This window comes from Antechinus flavipes, chromosome 1 (genome assembly GCF_016432865.1).
Source record: "Antechinus flavipes isolate AdamAnt ecotype Samford, QLD, Australia chromosome 1, AdamAnt_v2, whole genome shotgun sequence".
In the NCBI taxonomy this organism is placed as follows: Eukaryota; Metazoa; Chordata; class Mammalia; order Dasyuromorphia; family Dasyuridae; genus Antechinus; species Antechinus flavipes.
Genome location: NC_067398.1, coordinates 52,541,484 through 52,561,666, shown reverse-complemented (window position 1 = coordinate 52,561,666; position 20,183 = coordinate 52,541,484). Strand labels below are relative to the sequence as shown.

Below are 20,183 nucleotides of genomic sequence, written 5' to 3'. Positions count from 1 at the left end.
CCCGAGGCTTCCTGCAACGTCTCCGGGTGAAACTTCCTAACTGGGCAGGGCAGCCGGGGATCCCTTAGAGAGGGCAAGAGGTGCCTTCTGAGCTCTCGCTGTCCACGGTCCCGCAAGGGCGAGGGGCTGGCTCTGGAGGAAGCTCGTCTGTTGGGTGTCATGCATTAGTACGTCTCCATGCCAGGGATGTGAGGCAATGGCGGCTCCGTTTGCCAGCCCATTTATACGCTTGTTTCTCCTGTTCTCCAGTTCTGAATGAGGGACCGGGGACTGACTCAGTGTCAGAGAGTTTCTGCCAAAGCACAATTCTGATACCAACTGCAAAAGCAAGACCTTCCCTCATTTCCACAAAATTCTCCCCCTCCCAAAATTACTTTGTATGTCCTTTTTCTTGATTTATTTGTACTCTTATTATATTTTTCCAATGGATAAGAACATTGAGGGGAAGGATTGTTTGATTTTTTTGTTTGTTTTTATGTTCTGTGGCTTAGCATAATGCTTGGTATATAGTAGGTACTTAATAAATGCTTATTGCATGGAATTAGCCATGATCCTGTGGGCACAGAGAAGCTTCCACGTGGCTCCCACCGTAGCTCCTGGGCCGTCCAGAGGCTTTTTCCATCTCGAGTCAGAGAACCTTGAACCCAAGACCAAGAACAGGTGAAGCATTCAAAAAAACACTGGATGTGATGTCAGAAGCTGTTCACTGGCTGAGTGACTGTGAATAAGTCACGTGCCTTTGCTGGTCCTTAGCTTCCTCCAGGACCAAGGGGCCCTGCCTTTCTCCATCTCACACTGCCAGAATGCTGTCCCTCCTTCAAAGCCCTTCTTCACTTGCTCAAGGTCACACAGGTAGTGATGGTGGTAGTAGTAGGGGTGATGGAAGAAGGAGAATGAGAAAAAAGGGAAGGAAAGAAGGAAAAAAGAAGGATGGAAAAGAGAAGAAAAGAAAAAAAGAAGGAAAAGAAGAAAAAAGAAAGAAGGAAAAAAGAAGGAGGAAGAGGAAAAAAAGAAGAAGCTCCTTGAGGACAAGGACTATCCTTTGCCTCTTTTTATATTTCTGGCACTTAGCACTGTGCCTGGAATATAAAGCCCAGAAGTTCTTATCCCGTGATTTTAGGCCCTCCCTTCCTCGAACCCACAACCCTCCTAGTTCTACTTTTCTGACTGATTTAGACGAGCCCTGAGAAATCCAAGTTAGCAGTTGTAGAACAAGCCCCTGTGTGAGTGAGTGATAAAATCAAGATGACAGGTCGTCAATGCCGTGGGAAGTCAGAGCAGGGAATTCCTTGCCACTGCGGTAATCGAAGGAAGCATCAAAAAGCAGGTTGGCCCGACTGTCCGGGGGAGGATCTCAAAGCCCTTTATACATTTTTTAAAAAGTAGCAGCCTGTGTCATTATCCCCATTCTATGGTTGGAGATGGAGGCCCGAGTAGGCAGAGCGTTCCTCTGCGTGCTGCTGGATGGAAGGGCTTGTTTCCTGCCTCCCGGGCAGGTTCTGCCCTCTGCCCCCACTACCTGAGGGAGGGACTGGTCCTCTCCACTACCTCTCCTTGGAGAGTCCCGATTGGCCGGAGAGGAGTAGAGCTCTGGTTTAAATTAGGTTCTAATCTGTCGAAACAAAAGCAGGAACCACTAATTTTATATTTTTATTTTCTGACCATAATTCTCTCCAGACCGGCCACGCTGGGCTAAGCCACTAGTTATCACAGTCTTCATCTCGCTCACTCCCTCCTCCCCTAACGCCAGAGAGCCTGCACAGGGCCTCGGAGCCGGCCCCGGTTGCCAAGGAGCTCAGAGCTCCTGCTGGCCTGAGCCCCAGGGACTCCGTCCTCCTGCGTTTGGACAGGGCGTGCTGGACCTTGGCAGGGACTAACGCTTGTTCCCTCCCTTCTCCCGCCCCCAGACTGTCCACAAACCTGGCTGCCTGAGAGTTTGTGCTTCTCAATATCCTACCCTCAAGCGAGGAGAGGGCCCCTTGGAAGAAAGCATGGGAGCCTGGATTTGAACCCTGACCCTCACTTTTATTAACTATGTAATCCCCTCTGCGCATCCATAAAATGGGGATAATGAAACTAGGCTTTGGAGTCGGGGTCTGGGTTCAAATTACGGATCTGCTGATTATTACCACTATGGCAGTGGGTAAGGTCATCTCACCTCTGGGTCACTGGTTTTTTTTTTTTAATCAGTAGAATGTGGCATTTGGATCAATAAGACCCTACCTCTAAATCCTGTAGTCTTTACCTTTATGTGATGGTAATATCTGGACTTTGTGATATGGACAGAACTTAACTTCTTCCTACGGTGCTTTTTTGTGACACTCTCCAGCTCAACAAACTTCAATAGCTCCCTTCTTTCTAGAGCAGAGGTTTTCCAAGTATGGTTCAGTGAATCTTGGGAGTTTCTAAAACCCTTTCAGAAGATCTAAAATTCAAAATTGTTTTTTAAAAATCTCTAATAGGGTAAATATCTATAAATATATTCCTCAAAAACAAAAACTCTTTGGACAGATCCTCAATTATTTTTGATAGTGTAAGGATACTGTGAACTACTGATCCAGAGGGATTTTAGCTTGGCGTTCAAGGCTCTTCATGATCTGGTCCCATGCTGCCCTTTATAACTTCACTTCCCTTTTCCCTTTCCTTCAGCCAGGTAGAATAACTGCCTGCTTTCCCAGCACTTTCTGGCCTCTGGGTCTTTGCTTATGTCATTTCTTCCAGCTGTGATCTCCAGCTCAAAGCATCATAGTGTGGAGAGCTATGGGAACTGGAGGTTTGTCTCATTGACGTCTTCGTTTGCTAGAAGCAGAAACTGCATTTTAGAGAGGTTACCTGACATCTCCCAAGTCACACAGCTAGAAAATAGTAGGGTTCAGATTAGACTTCAGATTCTCAGGATTCTAAATCCAGATTTTCCCAAACTATCGCAGGAGGCCCTCCTGCCTTTCTCCATCTCACACTGTCAGAATTCTGTCCATCTTTCAAAGCCCTTCTTCACTTGCTCAAGTCACACAGGTAGTGATGGTGGTAATAGTAGTAGTGGTGGAAGAAGGAGAATGAGGAAAAAAAGAAGGAAAGAAGAAGGAAAAAAGAAGAATGGAAAAGAGAAGAAGAAAGGAAAAAGAAAAGAATGAAATGAAAAGGAAAAAAGAAGAAGAAAAAAGAAAAAAGAAAGAAGAAAAAAGGAGGAGGAGGAAAAGAAGAAGAAGGAGAGAAGCTCCTTGAGGACAGGGACTATCTTTTGCCTCTTTATATTTCTAGCACTTAGCCCAGTGTCTGACACATAGCAGATGCCTAATAAATGTTTATTGAACTGAGGAGAAGGGAAGTTTATAAGATTATAAACTTTCCCAGTATTTTTGAGGAAAGGGGCTTTTTAAAGACCCCTCATACTATATAACACATTGGTGACTGTCAGCCCTGCCTGGACTCTGGTACCTTCTGGGATTCCTGGCCAGAGATGGCCACCCAGAGTGCTGGCTTGTGGGACCACTAAGTGGGACTCTTGTGGGTAGGGAGGAGCCCCGGATTCTGTTCCAAAATAAACCATGCTCTCGGTCACCCCATGGTCCTCTGGGATGTTTGCCTCCCCCGCCTATCCCCGGCATCCACTTAGGTGCCACATGCTTGGCAGGATTAGTTGCACCCATCGCCTCTCCCTCCTTGTGCTGCTTTTCTATAGTTTCTTCCCTGGAGCCCTGTAATTACTTCTCACTCTTTTCTCCTTTCTCCAGTTTATCCTTCTTACAGTTGTCAAAGTTCCCTTCTAAAGCCTAGGTCTGACATCGGCACTCCCCTCCTCAAAATCTTCAGGGGCTCCCCATTGTGCACAAAATAAAATACAGTCTGTCCTCAGCTTAGCTTTATTCAGCTTCCACACCTGGGATCAGCCATCCTTTCCAGCATCCCCTCGCTCTACGTCCCTTCGTGCATTCTGCTTCCCAATCCGTCTGGGACTTCTGGCTCTTCCTCAGGCTTGCCCTGCCTTCTCCCACCTCCGTACACGTGCACTCCCCACACCTGGAATCCATTCTCGTCCTCTCTGCTTATTGAAGTTCTTTTCCTTCAAATCCCAGCGGCAGTGCTCGGCTCCATGAAGTGTTTCCTGATCCTCCCCTCCATTCCCTACCCAGCGGAAAAGGACGCCCCTCTCTTCAAATAATGATGATAATCGTCATTATTATTATTATTGTAATTAGAATTTATGTAGCCCTTTTAAGTTTACAGAGCTCTTTACTTTTCTTATCTCATTTGATCTTCATGTCAATCCTTAGAGATAGTTATTAACCCCATTATACAGATGAGGAAACAAAGATTTAGATGACTTGCCCAGAGAAAAGGCACTTTTATTAAATGTTTATTTGTTCTGAATAATAAAAACCACATCTCCTAAAGAGCCAAAATGTGTGCGGTGGGAATTTGGGAAGATAGAGGAAGATGAGTGGGGCCATAAGCAGTCAGGGAAAGCTTCCCGTCCAGGGAGCCCATTTGCGAGGAGTGACTGATGGGTGTTCCTGGTTACAGATGGCCAGGGTAAAAGTTGCCGTGTGTGATCAGTACACAACCTGCACAGACTGCCTGGCTGCGGAGGATGCTTACTGCGGCTGGTGTGCCATGGAGACCAGGTACGGCCCCCTAGAGGCGTGCTGCCATTCCCCGATCCCTCTTCCCCCTCTCTCCTTCCTCGCTCCCTGCCATTGGACAGTGGGTCAACAAGTGGGAATTGGGACCACAGGAGGAAGGGCTAGGCTGCCCGTGGGCATTCTGGGGGCAGGTGTTTATGGGAAGTGAAGGTCAGTGTGAAAAGCTACAAAAAGACAAATCAAGGCTTGATATCTAGAAGAGCTTTCTAACTGTCAGAGCTGTCCACATGGGTATCATAGGAGTGCAGATTTATAGCTGGAAGGAAATCTAATCCAATTCCCTCATTCTCTAGCTGAGAAAGCTCAAGGAAAGAGTCAGAATGGTATGTGAGAAAGCTCACCGGATTGGGATGTGCCATTTCTGCTGTTTATGATCTAACTGCCAAAGGAGGAAGGTGGGCTACCAGAGAAAGCCCTTCTCATTCTAGCTCTAGGATTCTGGAAGTGACTTGTGCAAGATCACATGGAAGGGATGTAGGAGGAAGAAAGCTGGCTTGGGGGATAATGAGTTTCCCTTTATTGGGAGAATTCAAGCAAAGATCAGATGATTGCTTTCTGGGAACATTGTAACAGGTATTTTTTTAAAGATATGAAGTAGACTAAATGTCCTTTGTCAATGTTAGGAAAATAGCTGCAAGGAAGGCGATGAGTATAATTTACCTAGAATATCAGGAGAAAAAAAAGATTTGATAAAGTCTATGAAACTGTTCTAGGGGAGAAAATGAAGAAATATGGGCCAGACACTAATGCAGTTTGGAGGATTTGGTCTTGGTTGAATGGTTGGATTCAAAGAGTAGTTGCAAATGGGAGAGAGTCAAGGTCAAGTTGAAATAAAACCACTCAAACCTGTGTTTGACCTTGCTTCTGTTTGGCATTTTTATCAATGGCTTGGGAAAAGGCAGAGGTGACCTGCTGATCCCATTTGTAGGCGACCCAAAGCTGGGAGGGACAGCTAACACACTGCACGACAGAGTCAAAATTCAAAAGGATCTCAATGGACTAGGCTACAAGGATGGGTCTAGTAAGATAAAATTTCGTAAAGTCTCAACACCACTAAATTTTTACAAATCAGCTTTGCAAAAACAAAAGGGGGCGGGGGGGTGAGATAAATGTTTATCTGAAATGGATCTTGGCGTCTTAGTCATATTTTTAGAAAGAACATTGGTGTCTGGAGGAGGACAACCAAGATGGCGGGTCAGAAGCTGGGGAGATTTAGCCTGGAAGTAAAAAGCAAACAAAAAAAAAGGCTGTTGTCAAGTATTCAAAGGGATGCCACATGGAAGTGGGGAGGGCAGTTAGACTGTTCTGCTAGAACCCGCAGTAATGGGTAGAAATTTAATGGAAGCAAATTTAATTTAGATGGAAGGAAAAATCTCTTTCCTGATTAGAACTACTCCAAAGTACAATGCGGATAGCTAGGGAGCCCGGTGGGTGGAGCCTGGAGACAAGAAGACTCATTGTCCTTAGTTCAAATCTAGCCCCAAACATTTACTAGTTGTGTGATCCTGGATGAGTCACTTACCCTTTGCCTAAAGTTTTCTCATTTATAAAATAAGCTGGAGGACTAAACGACAAACCGGTCTAGTGTCTTTGCCAAGAAAAATCAGACATGACTGGGGAGAAAGAGACTGAAAAGTGGGATGAGAAACAAGCTTCCCTGTTCGTAGCAATGTTTAAGCAAAGGCTGGATAACCGCTCAGGGGTTGCACCGCAGAGGGGATTCTCCTCCAGGCATGAGCCGGACGGAGTGACAGCCCCTGACGTCCTTTTTAACCCTGAGATGCAGAATATTTATAGACACCTGCTCTTTGCCCAGAGCTGTTTTCCAAGCCGTGATCTGGACGCAGCAATGGCAAGCAAGGAAACCATCTTCATTTCCATCTGTGATTCTGGGCAAATGGGAGGAAAAGTGTCCGTTGGAGAGGGTTGTTAGGGCAGAGAAGTCATCTTTAAGTTTAAGTCGGGGGGTGGGGAGAGAAGGAAGGCTTGTGGGGGCGGTCCAGGCTCCAGGGGGATCTGTTCGTGGCTGTTCCACTGGCAGGATCTAGAGAGACAGGGGCAGGGCAGGGTGGACTCGGGCTGAGATAAGTCAGACTGTTCTCCCCCCGGCTGCAGGTGCTCCCTCCAGCACGAGTGTGTCAACGCCAGCCAGCCGCACTTCTGGACCAGCGCCAGTGAGGGCCTCCAGCGCTGCCCCTCCATGACCATCCTGCCCTCAGAAATCAATATCCACCAGGAGTATTCGGTGAGTGAGCAACAGGAGAGGGAGATTGGTGGGAGGAGGGAGAAGTAGTGAGACTGAGGGGTCAGGGGCCAGGGCTGAAGTCAGCAAGACCTGGTCCGAACCTTGTCCCCCTGACACCTCCTCTCCCCACGGGGGTCTTAGAGCCAGGGCGGGGGACTGAGCCTGCCATTCTGGGGACCAGACCATTCAAATGCAGGGGGACGAGCCGGTCGTTAACAGTCACCCTTCCAGGTGCTTAGTGAACATCCCACTTAGCCGCACTGGGATCCCGCTCCTCAGCAAATGCTTCATCATTTCTTCAGCACCTGCACTGGTTAAGTACACTTCGTACTTGTTTCACCCTTGCGAGAGCCTTGGGAAGAAATGTTATACCCATTTGGGAGATGCTAAAACTGAGGCCCAAAGATTGTGACTTGCCCAGTCACAAGGAATGGGTTCCCTTTAGGGGTCACATGATATGGGGGTGAGGAGAGCCAAGGAGAGGATCATGAGACTTTATCACTGAAAGCCCTTTAGTCCAATTGCCCCATTTTATATATGAAAAAAAATCGAGACCCAGAAAAACAAAGGAAATTACCCATCACGAGATAGTAAGTGTCAGAGCCAGGATCTGACCCTGGTACCCTGCTCCTCATTCAAGCCTCTCCCCACTACGTTATCATTCATTCTCACTCTCTCTCTGTCTGTCTCTCCCTATCTTTCCTTCTCTCTGTCTCTCTGTTTCATTCTGTCTCTGTTTCTGTCTCTCTCCCTACATACATATACATATATGTGTAAATATATATAAAATACACACATGCATAAATGTGTAAATATATAATACATGTACACACATATCTATGTAACTGTAATACACATATATGTACAAATATAACATACACACATGTATGTACAAATACAATATACACATGTAGGTGTGAATATATAACATATATGTATGTAAGTATAAATGTATGATATATACATACAAATCTGTGTAAATATAACAACATATATGTATAAATATAATATACACATACATGTATGTACAGATACAATATACACATGTAGGTGTAAATATACAACATATATGTATATGTGTAAATATATATATATATAATATATCATATCTCCGCAGTTTCTGACAGGGGCCTCACGGCTGCCCCCCTGCCCTTGGGATTTGGGCCCACCCCCCGGCCAGCTCAGAGTCTCCTAGGCTTTGTGCCTTGCAGTAATGACCCCTTGAGCCCCAGTCACCTCCAAGAGCCACGGGGGTTTGGCCCAGTCTGGAGGCCGTGCCACGGGCCGGGCTTTGTGCCCACGGAACGATCGTTCTCTGGTTAAAACCTGCCCCGAGCAGGGCGGGGCAGGCAGGCGCTGACCCAGACCACCAGGCTAATGGAGGAGAGCCAGGGACGATGGACAATCGGCCTCTGAAGCCCCGGCATTTCCTGGTAGCTTTTACCCCTTTCTCTTCTTTTTTGGGAGCCCAGAAATGTAGGAGTCAATATTTGCAAAACCGCCAAATGCCAACCTGCTATTTTGCATTCAAACGAACAGATGATTCTCCCAAAGCTGCTGCTGGGTGATACTTTTCTCGCTCTCCCCCAGTGAGAAAAGGACAGTTCTTTAGCTCTTGCTGTGCTGCTGAGAAGCCCCCCTCCCCTCGGCAGTCATTCTCCCGAGCCCTGCCGTCTGCACGGATAGGCAGGGCCTAGTTAGTATTTAGGTGATTGCTGTCAGAAGCGAACAGAATGAGAGCATCTTTTTTTTGGGGAGGGGGAGTGACAATAGGCTGGGAAGTCCTGATAATCGAGCAGCTCCGCGGGCCTCCCAGCGCCTGACTCAGTAGGGCCCAGCACTGAGCGGCGGCAGGTGCCCCCCAGCCCTCTCCTCCTGCCCCCAGAAGTGGTTTCTCTCAGCTTTCTCTTCTGTAAATGAAGACCCTACATTCTAGGGGTCTCCGCTGCCATTGTGGGCTGTGACCTCCGGGGCACAGAGATAAACCCAAGCCCTGAAAGCTGAGCGCCCCAGAGTCTCGGGATCTTGGGGATCACCACACTGAGAGCTGGTCCCGGGGGGCTGCTGCTGATCCCATCCAGCACCGACTGGCCCGGAGATGGTCATTGGAAATAGCGGATAGAGCCCTAGGCCGGGAAAACCTGGGTTTAAATCCTGCCTCACATATTCTGGGCCTCAGTTTCTTGTTCTGTAAAATGAAGAGATTATATTCTTTGTCGGAGTTTTAAATCCGTCTTCCTGTGAAGCCGTATCGGCGACTAAGAAACAACCTCGCTGAAGCCGAAGAGCTTGCCTGTGGGTTGTCCCACTGGTGATAAACATATTTGGCCGTAGCGATTGATGAAGACTGTCCACAAAGGCTTATTGAGCTTCAAGGCTAACAGAGTTATTGCTAATAGCTGGTTTGGCTTCCTGCCCTAGAGTCGCTGGTTCTTTGAGCCGAGCCCATTTAACCCCAAGCTGCTGCTTAGCCCACCCCGGAGGGGCAGGTGCTCTCTGAATTGAGGGTCACTCCCCTCTCCACAAGAGTGGGAAATTAGGCTAGTGTTGAAACAGACGGAATTAGTCTATAATTTTGGGCTGTTTGCGTCGCTTAGGGGCCAGCAATTATAACTCGCTGATTTAGACACAACTTTCCAGTTTTCCAGAGGGCGTTCATTGGGCCATCTTGTGAGACGGACCGTTTTATCTTTGTTCCCCCTTAGAGCCTAGCACCTAGTAGCCACTGAGTGGGTCTTGACTGACTGACTGAGAAGGGTCACAGAACTAGTAAATGTTGACAGCAGCCTCCATCCCCCGGTCTTCGCTGCCTCCGAGACTGCTACACTCATTGTGGTCCTGGGATCTGGGAGTTGGGAGGGCCTTGGAGGGCATTCTGTCCAATCCCCTCCCTGAGACATGGGCCCCGCTGGGAAATGAAGGTGCTTTTGTCATTGCTCAGTGTTCAGAGCCATAGCCTGATGCGGTGTTTGGGCTGCAGGACAAACCCACTTCCTTGTAGAGGTCCCTTTTTATCACTCAGAAGGATGAATTGTTTTGGCCTCGAATGGGCCTTATTTGGACAGGGAGCAATGTGACATAGAAAGGTTTCAGCCCACTGAGGCAGGTAGGACGCGGCTTATTTTTCCTGCTTTACAGAGGTAGAGACCAAGGCACAGAGAAGTGAAGGATTTATCGGGGGTCACAGAGCTAAGGGGTGGGAGGAGCCAGAACCAGAATCTGGGTCTTTTGAATCCATCTTGACTGTGCCAGAACCGGCCTCCCACTCATACGTAAGGCAGGTGGGCTCGTGCTTCAGTGGAACGAATGAGAAGGTGATGACCGTCGTTATGGATTTCTCTCCCAGCGGTGGGCTTAGTAAGAAGGAATCAGCCCCACCGTTTGGGGGCTCCTTGAGAACAAGGACTATCTTTTATCTCTTTTTGTCTTCCCTGCATTTGGGACCCTTCTTGGTACATCATAAGCATTTAATAAATGTTTATTGATTGGAAATAATGGAAGTAAAGACAAAAATATTTTACTTTTTCTGCTATCGAGAACAAGTCCATCCAGTGTCTCTAGTTTCCCAAAGTTTGTCTTACGGGCTCGTTCAGAGAAGGGGAGACCGGTGTCCTGCAGAGCTGGGAGAGGAGAGGGAGGAAATCCTACTCACCTGTTGGCCATGTCTGTTTCCAGGGTATGATCATCCAGATCAGCGGCAACATGCCCAGTTTGAGTGGGATGGAGATGGCCTGTGACTATGGGAACGGCATCCACACTGTGGCCAAGGTCCCCGGCTCAGACTTCAGCCACCAGATAGCTTATTGCAACTTCCTTCCTAGGGACAAGTACCCTGAATTTCCATCAGACCAAGGTAAGAACCGAAGGATAGTAATCAACCAGTTCGGTCTTTATCGGTCGCTTCCTATGTGCCTAGACAAGGGAAGGAGTTGTGGTGATGATAATAATAATAATAACAACAGCAGCGATGATGATGATGATGATGATGATGATGATGAAGAAGAAGAAGAAGAAGAAAACAATAACAGCTAGTATTTATGTAGCATTTACTATGAGCCAGACACTGCGCTAAGTGCTGTAGAAATATCTCATTTGCTTCTCATAACAAAACTGTTCATAGATGTTATTATGCATCTAAGGAAACTTTAGTCGAACAGAGATTGAACATCTTGCTCAGGGTCACGCAGCTAGGAAGAATCTAAAAATAGATTTCAACCCAGGTCTCCCTGGATCCAGGTCTAGCACTCTGTCTAATAGCTACCTAGCTAGCTCATGGATAAAAGAAGAAAGTTTACAGACCTGGAGAGCTCATAGGTAATATTCAGGCTACTTCTGCTTGCACAAGGGGCCTTTTACTGGTCAAATAAAAGATGCAATTGGTTCAAAGCAAAGGCATTTAAGGAAATATCATAGTAAGAAAAATAGAAATATAGCATTTTCCTCCCTCAAATGAGGGATGCATTATATTGTAAATATGTACCAGCAGTGGGAAGAGTATACACACTTCGGGAACAGGTGTAGAAGGGAACCCCATAGGGAACACGTGGAGGAACAGCTTCTCCCTAAGATGTTCCCTATGTCTGCTAATGGTGACTTCATGGTGCTCACATGATGTGCTGTCTCTTCCAGGAATTATTCCCTATTAGTCTTACTTGGTGACTGCCGGACAGTGTCCTGCTGGTTAGTGGCTGTGTCCCTGCTAGTCTCAGAACTGCCACACCCCTGCAGGCCTGCAAGCCGGCTTGCTCCGGGGCTCTACGATGTAATGACTAGAAAGCCTCTCCTTGATAAGCTCAGGCTCTTAGCACATTAGCAAAGATGGGATTTGAACCTTTGGATTTTCTAAGCTCAGTGCCCAAACATTCACCGTGCTGCCTCGTTCAGGCTTTTAAAGTCCTCTTCCATCTGTTGTTCCAAATCCCTGCCTTTATTATTACATATTGGTGGCCAGGGGGAAAAAAACCTTTGAGGTCCCCTATTATAAGTTAAGGGCAATTAGGTGGTGCAGCTGATAGAGTGCCAGGAAGCTTCTTCCTAAGTTCAAATCTGGCCACAGACACTGGCTGTGTGACTCTGGGCAAGTCATTTCACTCCGTTTGCCTCAGTTTCCTCATCTGTCAAATGAGCTGGAGAAAGAAATGGCAAATCATTCCAGTACCTTTACCAAGAAAAATCCAAATGGGGTCACAAGGAGTTAGACTCAATCGAAAACAAGAAAACGATAAGTTATCCAGAAGTGACAATAGGGAACAATTAGAAAATATGAAAAACAGAAAATGCTTATTGAGCTAGGTGCATTGGGAAATATAATTACAGAATCTCAGAGTTGAAAGAGACCTCGGAGGCCTTCTAGTCCAACCTGTATTTGACCAGGAATCCCATCTACAATGTATCTGGCAAGTGTAATCTGATTTTTGTTTAAATATCTCTAGTGATATGAAGCTTACTACTTCCTGAGGTAGCCCATTTTACTTTGGGTCAGCCTGGTCTTTTCTTTGTTCTGTGATTAAACAGAAAAGTCTAATTACTCTTGCAGCCCTTCACAGACTTGCAAATATTTATCAAATTTTTCCTCTCTGACTGTCCCAAAAGCTCCAGTTCTCATGCCCGATCTCATGAGGCAAGAAGTCACAGCCCTCATTACCCTCCTTTGGACATTCGCCAGTTTGTCAATGTAATTCCTAAAATATGATGTCCAGAATTGAACACAGTAATTAAGAAGCAGTCTGACCAGGACAGAGTATAGTGGGATTATTACCTACCCTTCTTCTCTTTCCTAATGCAGTCTAAATTGGAATTTTCTTTTGTGAATACTGTTATCATACTGTTGACTCATACTGAGTTTGCAGTTCATTAAACCCCTCAGGTATTTTTTGCTGTCTGGCCATTTTTCTTTCATCCTGAACTTGTAAATTTATTTTTTAAATTCAAGAATAAGACTTGTATTAAAATTTTATCCTATTCAACTTTTATTAGATTTGGATCTTTTCAAAATCTTTTTTTTTTGCTTCTTACTGTCATCCTTACCTATCAGTTATCATCCCAGCTTTGTGTCATCCTCAGGTTTAATAAGCATGCTATCTTTGTCCAAGTCATTGATAAAAATGTTAAATGGTACATGGCCACTGACAGATCTGTGGAGCACCATGCTAGAGATCTTGCTATTATCATGTATGGGCTACTTTATTATTATATATATATATGCCTCCGAGCTTCTTATCTATTATTTGATAGTTACAAAGTCCAGTAAAGTCAGTCCATTGGATATTATTATTATTATCCTGTTTTCTGTATCAGACACCAGGGGCCCGGGAAGGTGAGGTGATGGACATGAACTCATGTAACTAGCTAAGGGAGAAGAAGTGAGCTGGGACTAGCATCCAGAGCTTAGGACTCTAGTATATTATTTTCCCCCTTAAATCTGCTTCTTCTTCTGACTTTCTTATTTCTGCTTATTGTACTATTGTCCACCCCACCATCTATGCTTGAAATCTTTCTGTTATTACAGACTTTTCTTTCTCTCTCACCACTTTGTCACTTTTGTCCTTAGCTTCTTTTAAGTCCTAACTAAAGCCCTTTCCTCCATCCCCTCTAAATTCTTGCCTTCCCTCTCTTAATTATCTCTTATTTATCTTGTATATGATTATATTAATTAATCCAATTTTATTAAGTGTCTACTCTGTATTTGGTGCTGTCCTTCAGTGTCATTTTATATAATTATTTGTGCTTTTTGTACATAATTGCTTGCAAGCTGTCTTCTGCATTAAATCATGAGCTCCTTGAGGATAGGGACTGTCTTTTGCTTCTTTTTGCATCCCCAGTCTTAGCAAAGTGTTTGGTATACAGTAGGTGCTTAAGTAATTGCTAAGTCCTATCAATTTCATTTCTTCATTCTCTTTCATTATTAATTTCCTCTGCCATCAATCTAAGTCTTTTCATCTCTACTCTTCCTTTCTCCTCTTCTAAACCATCCTTCATAAGAGTAATCATGTATATATCTGGTTATATTGTTCCTTTGTTTCAAAATTTTCAATGGCTTCTTTTATATATACACACACACACACACGTATTTATGTATATATATGTATATATACGTACATGTACATATATACACATACACATATATTTTATTTCCCCCAATAACATTAAAATAATTTTTAATATTTAAAAAAGTTTTAAGTCCCAAATTTTATCCTTTCCTTCTTCCCTTCCCTCCCTACTCCCCAAAATGATTTAGGTCCTTCATTGGTTTCTTAATGTCTACTAAGGAAAGTTTATATTATTCTTCCTGCCATCTGAGGCACTTGGAATCATCCCACTTTTCAACATTATCAACTTGAATCCCCTCCCCCTATCCTACTATCCTGCCATACTATATGCTTTTCTTCCCACATTCTCTCCTGTCTCTGCCTTTGCATGTCCCTCATGTCTGGGGATTCCCTCCTTCATCAGTTCTGCCCCTTAACTTCCCTGATTCCACTTTCTGTAGGAGGCTTTTGTTTCCTAGCTCCCCCAACTGCTAGTGTCTTCCCTTCTGCAATTCCCTCCCCCCTCCTCTGTATGTATCTTATATGTTCTTACCTAGTTTCATGTTGTTCCCCGCCTTTAGAATGTGAGCCTTTCTCTCTCAGCCTTTTTATTTACCACTTAACATGATGCCTGGAATAGAATTAAGTTCTCAATAAACTCTTATTCTTATGCTCTAAACTACTCTACTTTCTCCCCTCAAATAAATCTTTCATCCCTTCTTCCTCCTCCTCCATATTCGTCCATCTTTTCCCTCTGTGGTGATGTTCTCTCTCTCCATCTTCTCTGAAGAAATCTGCGTAGATTGCACCCCCCTTCTCCAGTTAATGACCGTCCCCATCAGACCTTAAAGAGTATTCTGTTTTGCGCTTATTATACCATATTATGTATAAGTTTTCAGTGTTAGTTCTTAACTAGACTGTGAACTTCACAAGGGCAGGAACCAAGATTGAACTAAACTTTGCATAGAAGGAAAGTACACAAGCACATAATAAAAAAGCATTATTGAATTGAATTCAGCACCCACAAGCCCTTTTCTCAGGGAACCCAAGCTGCAGCAGGAGGAAGCTAGACTAACATAACTTTTTAAAAAATCTTTTTATTTTCAAAACATATACATGGGTAATTTTTCAACATTAACCCTTACAAAACCTTATAGTCCATTTTCTCCCTCTTACCCTACTCCCTCCCCTAGAAGGCAAGTAATCCATGGTAGACATATATGTTAATCCAATATATGCACATATTTATACACTTATCTTGTTGCTCAAGAAAAATCAAATCAAACAGGAAAAAAAATGAGAAAGAAAACAAAATGCAAGCAAACAACCACAAAAGTGAAAATACTGTGTTGGGATGCACATCCAGTTCCCACAGTTCTCTCTCTGGCTCTCTTCCTCACAAGACCATTGTAACTATAGAGTAACATCCCTTAAATAGTCAGAGAAGGGCTGACATAGTAGGTTGTATCAACCCAACAGTAGAACTGAGGAGTTCCTTGTTGCCTTATGTATCGGCGTCAGCCTTTGGTGCCCTACCTTGGGGATCCCAACCCCTCAGCATCTTGGAGAGTGCCCAGCCCTGTTCAGTTCAGCCCAGCCCAGGGACCCCAAGAGCCAAGAACAGGGGTCCTCAAACTACGGCCGAGGGCCAGATGCGGCAGCTGAGGACGTTTATCCCCCTCACCCAGGGCTAGGAAGTTTCTTTATTTAAAGGCCCACAAAACAAAGTTTTTGTTTTTACTATAGTCCGGCCCTCCAACAGTCTGAGGGACAGTGAACTGGCCCCCTATTTAAAAAGTTTGAGGACCCCTGACCAAGAAGATGTAATGTGAATCGTTCCCATAACCTGAACACACCTCAGGCAACATCGACCATCTGGCTCTGGTTGCTGGGGGGACCCATTTAGCCCTTGTGAATGGCGGCCCTCAGTTTCTCTGCCACAGACCGACAGATCGGACTTTCTGGGTTTTTCTCCCAATCTCATTCCACCCTTGTTGCTGGATGGGTGCTTCTTTCTGCCTGTGTCCCAGGGGGTGTGAGAGGGTGCGGGAGTCTCTGTGTGTGACCAGGTGGGTGGGTGCATCTTATTTTTGTTTTTGCCTGTGAATCCCAAGAGACATGAAAAGCAAACTCCTCACCCTCTCCCCCACCCAGGGCAGGGTTTGCAGGAGGAAATTGGGGGCCTTGGCTTCTGTGGCTGTATGGCGAGGAAATAATACTGAAGAGGCTTAATGAGAACAGTAATTATCTTCTCCTGGTGATAAAGCCTCTTCTTCTGAGAAGCTCATTTCTTTTCCCAGGCCTGACCTCATTTATCTTCCCCAGCATCTCTGAGAAGTAATAAGGAGTTGGGAGATTACATCTTCCTTAGCTGGAGCCCAGAGAGGTTCAGAAAAACTCTAGAAATCACACAGTCTTCGAGCACCTCGTCTGGTGCGACTGTGTCATTTGGAAGGGGAGTGAACCGGGCTTCTGTGGTGGATCCTGTTTCCCGAGGATATCCCACTTGGCTAAATGTTTGTCTCTGCTCTTCCCAGCCTCCTTTTCTCTGCTGCTGCCCCCACTTCCTGTCACTACTGCCCCTGGCTGCTGTCCCCGTGGAAGGGTTCACTGCGCCAGAACTTTCTCTTCTGCCTGTTTCTCTCCTCAAATCCATTCACTCCAAAGGTTGAGTGGATGCAAAAGGCTCAACCCCGACATTCGTTCTCATTTTAACCAGGAACTCAGCTTCCTGACTTGATCCAAAAACACGGTCCAGTTGACTTTTGACCCATTATTCAAATTCTCTTGACCTCAGTTTCCTCATCAGAATGGTGAACTGCATGATTTGTAAGGTCCTTTCCAGTCGTTGATGTAGTGGAAAGAGTGTATTTGGAGGGAGGAAATCTGGGTCGTTATTTATTTATTTAATCTCTGTCCAATTTGTAGCCCTATAATAATATAAACTCTGGAAGGGCTGGACCTGTTTCCTCTTTGACTTTTTAACCTTGATGACTAGCCCTGAGAACGTAATGGGTGCTTAATAATAAACACACTCATTGGATAATAGAATCCCCTTCCAGAACTCACTAGCTATGTAGATTTGGACAAGTCCCAACTTTTCAGAACCTCAGATTTTTCTCATTTTTAAAATGGTCTTAAAAATCCTCATACCACTTTCCTGAGAGGGCTCTTAGGAGGAAAGCTATTTGAAACTCTGCATAATTGGCACTTATTCTCTAATGATTTTTTCCTAAAATGTAGGTTTGACCACATCACCCCCAGTATTCAATAAACTTCAATAGCTCCCTATTATCCACAGCAGTGGGGTCAAACTCAGGCTGCCTATTGACTCGGAGACCACAGATTATCTTTACCCATATTGTATTGCATCGTTATTTATTTTGTTAAACATTTCCAAATTACAAATCTGACACCCGAGATAAGTTGGAGAACTACCTACCCAGCACCTGAGACTGACCCTTCTGAATGACAGAATCCTGTTTTAACTTCTTTATTTGACACTAACTGATTTTTATAACTTGCCCCCTGTTTATCTTCTTTTCTGTTATTCCTCTCCTGAGAGTTGTGGGTTCAGCCATGCTGGTCTTGTGCTTCCTTGCTTGTGACCCTCCATCTTTTCTGCCCTTTATCCGAAGGTCGCTTTGCTTAGAATGCTCTGCTTCCTTACCTCACCTCCCAGAATCCCTGGCTAGTTTCAGTATTAGGTTCAGACTCCACCTTCGGCAGGAGGACTTTCTCCCTCCCCGTCCCTGCTGCTAGTGCCCTCCCCTCTCAGGCTACCTTCCACTGGCCCTCTATGTATCTTATATGTACCTGGGGGAATACAAGCTACAACTGTAAGCTTCTGGAGGGCAAGGTCTGTTTTATATCCCGTTTTCTCTAGCACAGTGTCTGGCACACAGTAAGGGCTTAATAAATGCTTGTTAATTGGAAAAATTGTTATGATTGAAGCTTGAATCGTGGAATTTCAGATGATGGGAGACTTTGGAGGCAGAGAGATGCTTCACTCCTCCTCCTAAGGGGAAGGGTGGGACATACTTCCATCTCCAAGAAGGGGAATAAGCAGGAATCCCATCCTCTTCATTCTTTCTCTCTCCTTCCCACTCCCCTTCTAGACCACGTGACCGTCCAGACAGCTGTGCAAGTCAATGGCAGAAACATCGTCTGGGCCAATTTCACCATCTATGATTGTACCCGCACTGGACGAGTCTACCCTCATACAGCGTGAGTGACCTTGAGATCTCCTGGTTGGGAGTTGATCAGTGCTAATTATTGAACTTGTTGAAGGGACTTTTCACAACTTGTTTGAGTCCTGTTGGCATCAAATTAATAATAACAGTTACATTTATATAGTGCCTACTGTAAAAAAAAAAGTGTGCTAAGTATTTTACAAATACAGTCCGATTTTATCTTTAGGATAACCCTGATACTGTTGCTATTCCCATTTCACAGTTGAAAAAACTGAGGCAGAGATTAAGTGACATGTCCAGGATTTCCAACTAATCTAAGACTAGAGCTGAACTCAAGACTGTAGACCCAGTTCTCTAGCTACTGTGAGACCCAGTTTCTTCATTTGTAAACTTAAAACTCTAGAATAAATCATCTTTAGTCTAGGACCAGGACTGGACCAGGAGATGGAGGTTCCTTTGCTTCTATTGTATATTCACTTATCTGTGTCTACACACACGCATCCCAAGTAGAATAAAAGTACCTGGGGACAAGAACAGTTTATTTGTTAACTTTGCAGCTCCAGAATTGGGCACCATGTCTGCTCAGTTATTAGAGCAGGGACTTAATTGATAGAATTGTTGTTAATAAGGTTAATAAGATATTGCTGATAGAATTAAATTATGATCAGATAGAGGATGATCTGAGTTTCAGCCCTGGAGAAAAATCATAGAATCAAAATGTTGGGCTCTGAAGGGAAATCAGCCTTCCTGAACAGGTGAATGCCTCCAGCGATGGTGTTGGATTAGAACTCTGGGTACGGCAGCCCCAGTCCCAAATCTGTTAGTATCCCACCCTCTCTATCTCTCCATTTTCCCCTCTATAAGATGATGGGGTTCATCTCATTGGTTTTTTCCTACTCTAATAGTCTAGAAGTCTCTAAGCTCCCCATTTCCCAAGGTAACGTGTTGTAGTAGTGGCCAACTGGTTCAACTGCTAACCAAAATCTAGGATTATAAGAGATGGAGAGCTGAAAGGAGAGCAGAGGTCATCTAAGCCTAGGCTTTCATTCCACTGATGATGACACTCTGGCCCATGGTGGCCACACAGGTCGGGAGGGGCAAATTTGGGATTTGGACCCAGGCCCTCAGCTTACAGAACCTTCTCTTTTCCCATTCTATCATACTTCAGAATCTTTTTCTCCTGTAGTTACATGCCCCCAATAGGTCCTAGTTCTAGCTCCTGGAGATCCACAAAAATGCCCATATCTTTGTCCACATTATAAATTACATTTTTTCTTTACATTTTCTTTTTAAAAAAATATTCTTTCATTTCTTTACATTTTCTTTTCTTTGAATTAAATTCTTTTTTATTGTATTTTCTCTATATTAAATTCTTTCTTTACATTTTTTCTTTAAAAATTCTTTTAATTTCCCTTTTCATTATAAGTTTACCAAACATGAATGTTTCAATACACAGAGAACAGAAGAGAGGATTGTATGAAATTGTGACTTGTTATCTAAAGTTTGTAAGTGTATATTCACCTCAATGCAAGAATAACAAAATAAACTTGTTTGTTTGTATCCCCTTCCTAACTCTCTCCTGCTCTCTTCTGTTGCATTTGGATATTTTTTCTTTCTTTTCTCATTCTTGTTTTTATTTTTCTCTTCCTCCTCCCTCTCCTTTTCCTTCTCCCCCTCCTCCACATTCCTCCTTCTCTTTCTCCTCCTCCTTCTCCTCTTCCTTCTTTTTGTTTCTTTTTTTTTTGTTTTATTTGTTTCTCTTCCTCTTTTTCTGTCTTCTTTTTCTGATCCTCCTCTTTCTTTTCTTCTCCTTCTCCTCCTTTTTCTCCTCTTACTCCTTCCTCTTCCTCTTTCCTCCTTCTCCTCTTCCTCTTTCCTCCTCTTCCTCCTCTTCTTTCTGCTTCTGATATTGATAAATGCCTTCCTCCCATCCCCCAACTTTCTACAAGATCATAGGTTTAGAACTTGAAGAGAGCACTGAGACCACCCCTCTCATTTTACAAATGGGGAAACTGAGATAGAGGAACATTAAGTGATTGGAGTTACCTAGTAAGTAGCTGAGACAGGATTTGAA

General features: G+C 44.5%; 1 protein-coding gene across 1 annotated transcript in view; it reads left to right on the top strand.

The window, feature by feature from the left end:
• The window catches only part of PLXND1 (plexin D1), a 198,657-nt gene that overhangs the window by 60,556 nt on the left and 117,918 nt on the right, over nucleotides 1-20,183 (top strand). Inside the window, exons 4-7 of the mRNA XM_051982802.1 lie at nucleotides 4,525-4,625; nucleotides 6,759-6,888; nucleotides 10,564-10,741; nucleotides 18,035-18,143. Of these exons, the coding sequence (XP_051838762.1) occupies nucleotides 4,525-4,625; nucleotides 6,759-6,888; nucleotides 10,564-10,741; nucleotides 18,035-18,143 (518 nt within the window). The remainder of the gene's footprint in view (nucleotides 1-4,524; nucleotides 4,626-6,758; nucleotides 6,889-10,563; nucleotides 10,742-18,034; nucleotides 18,144-20,183) is intronic.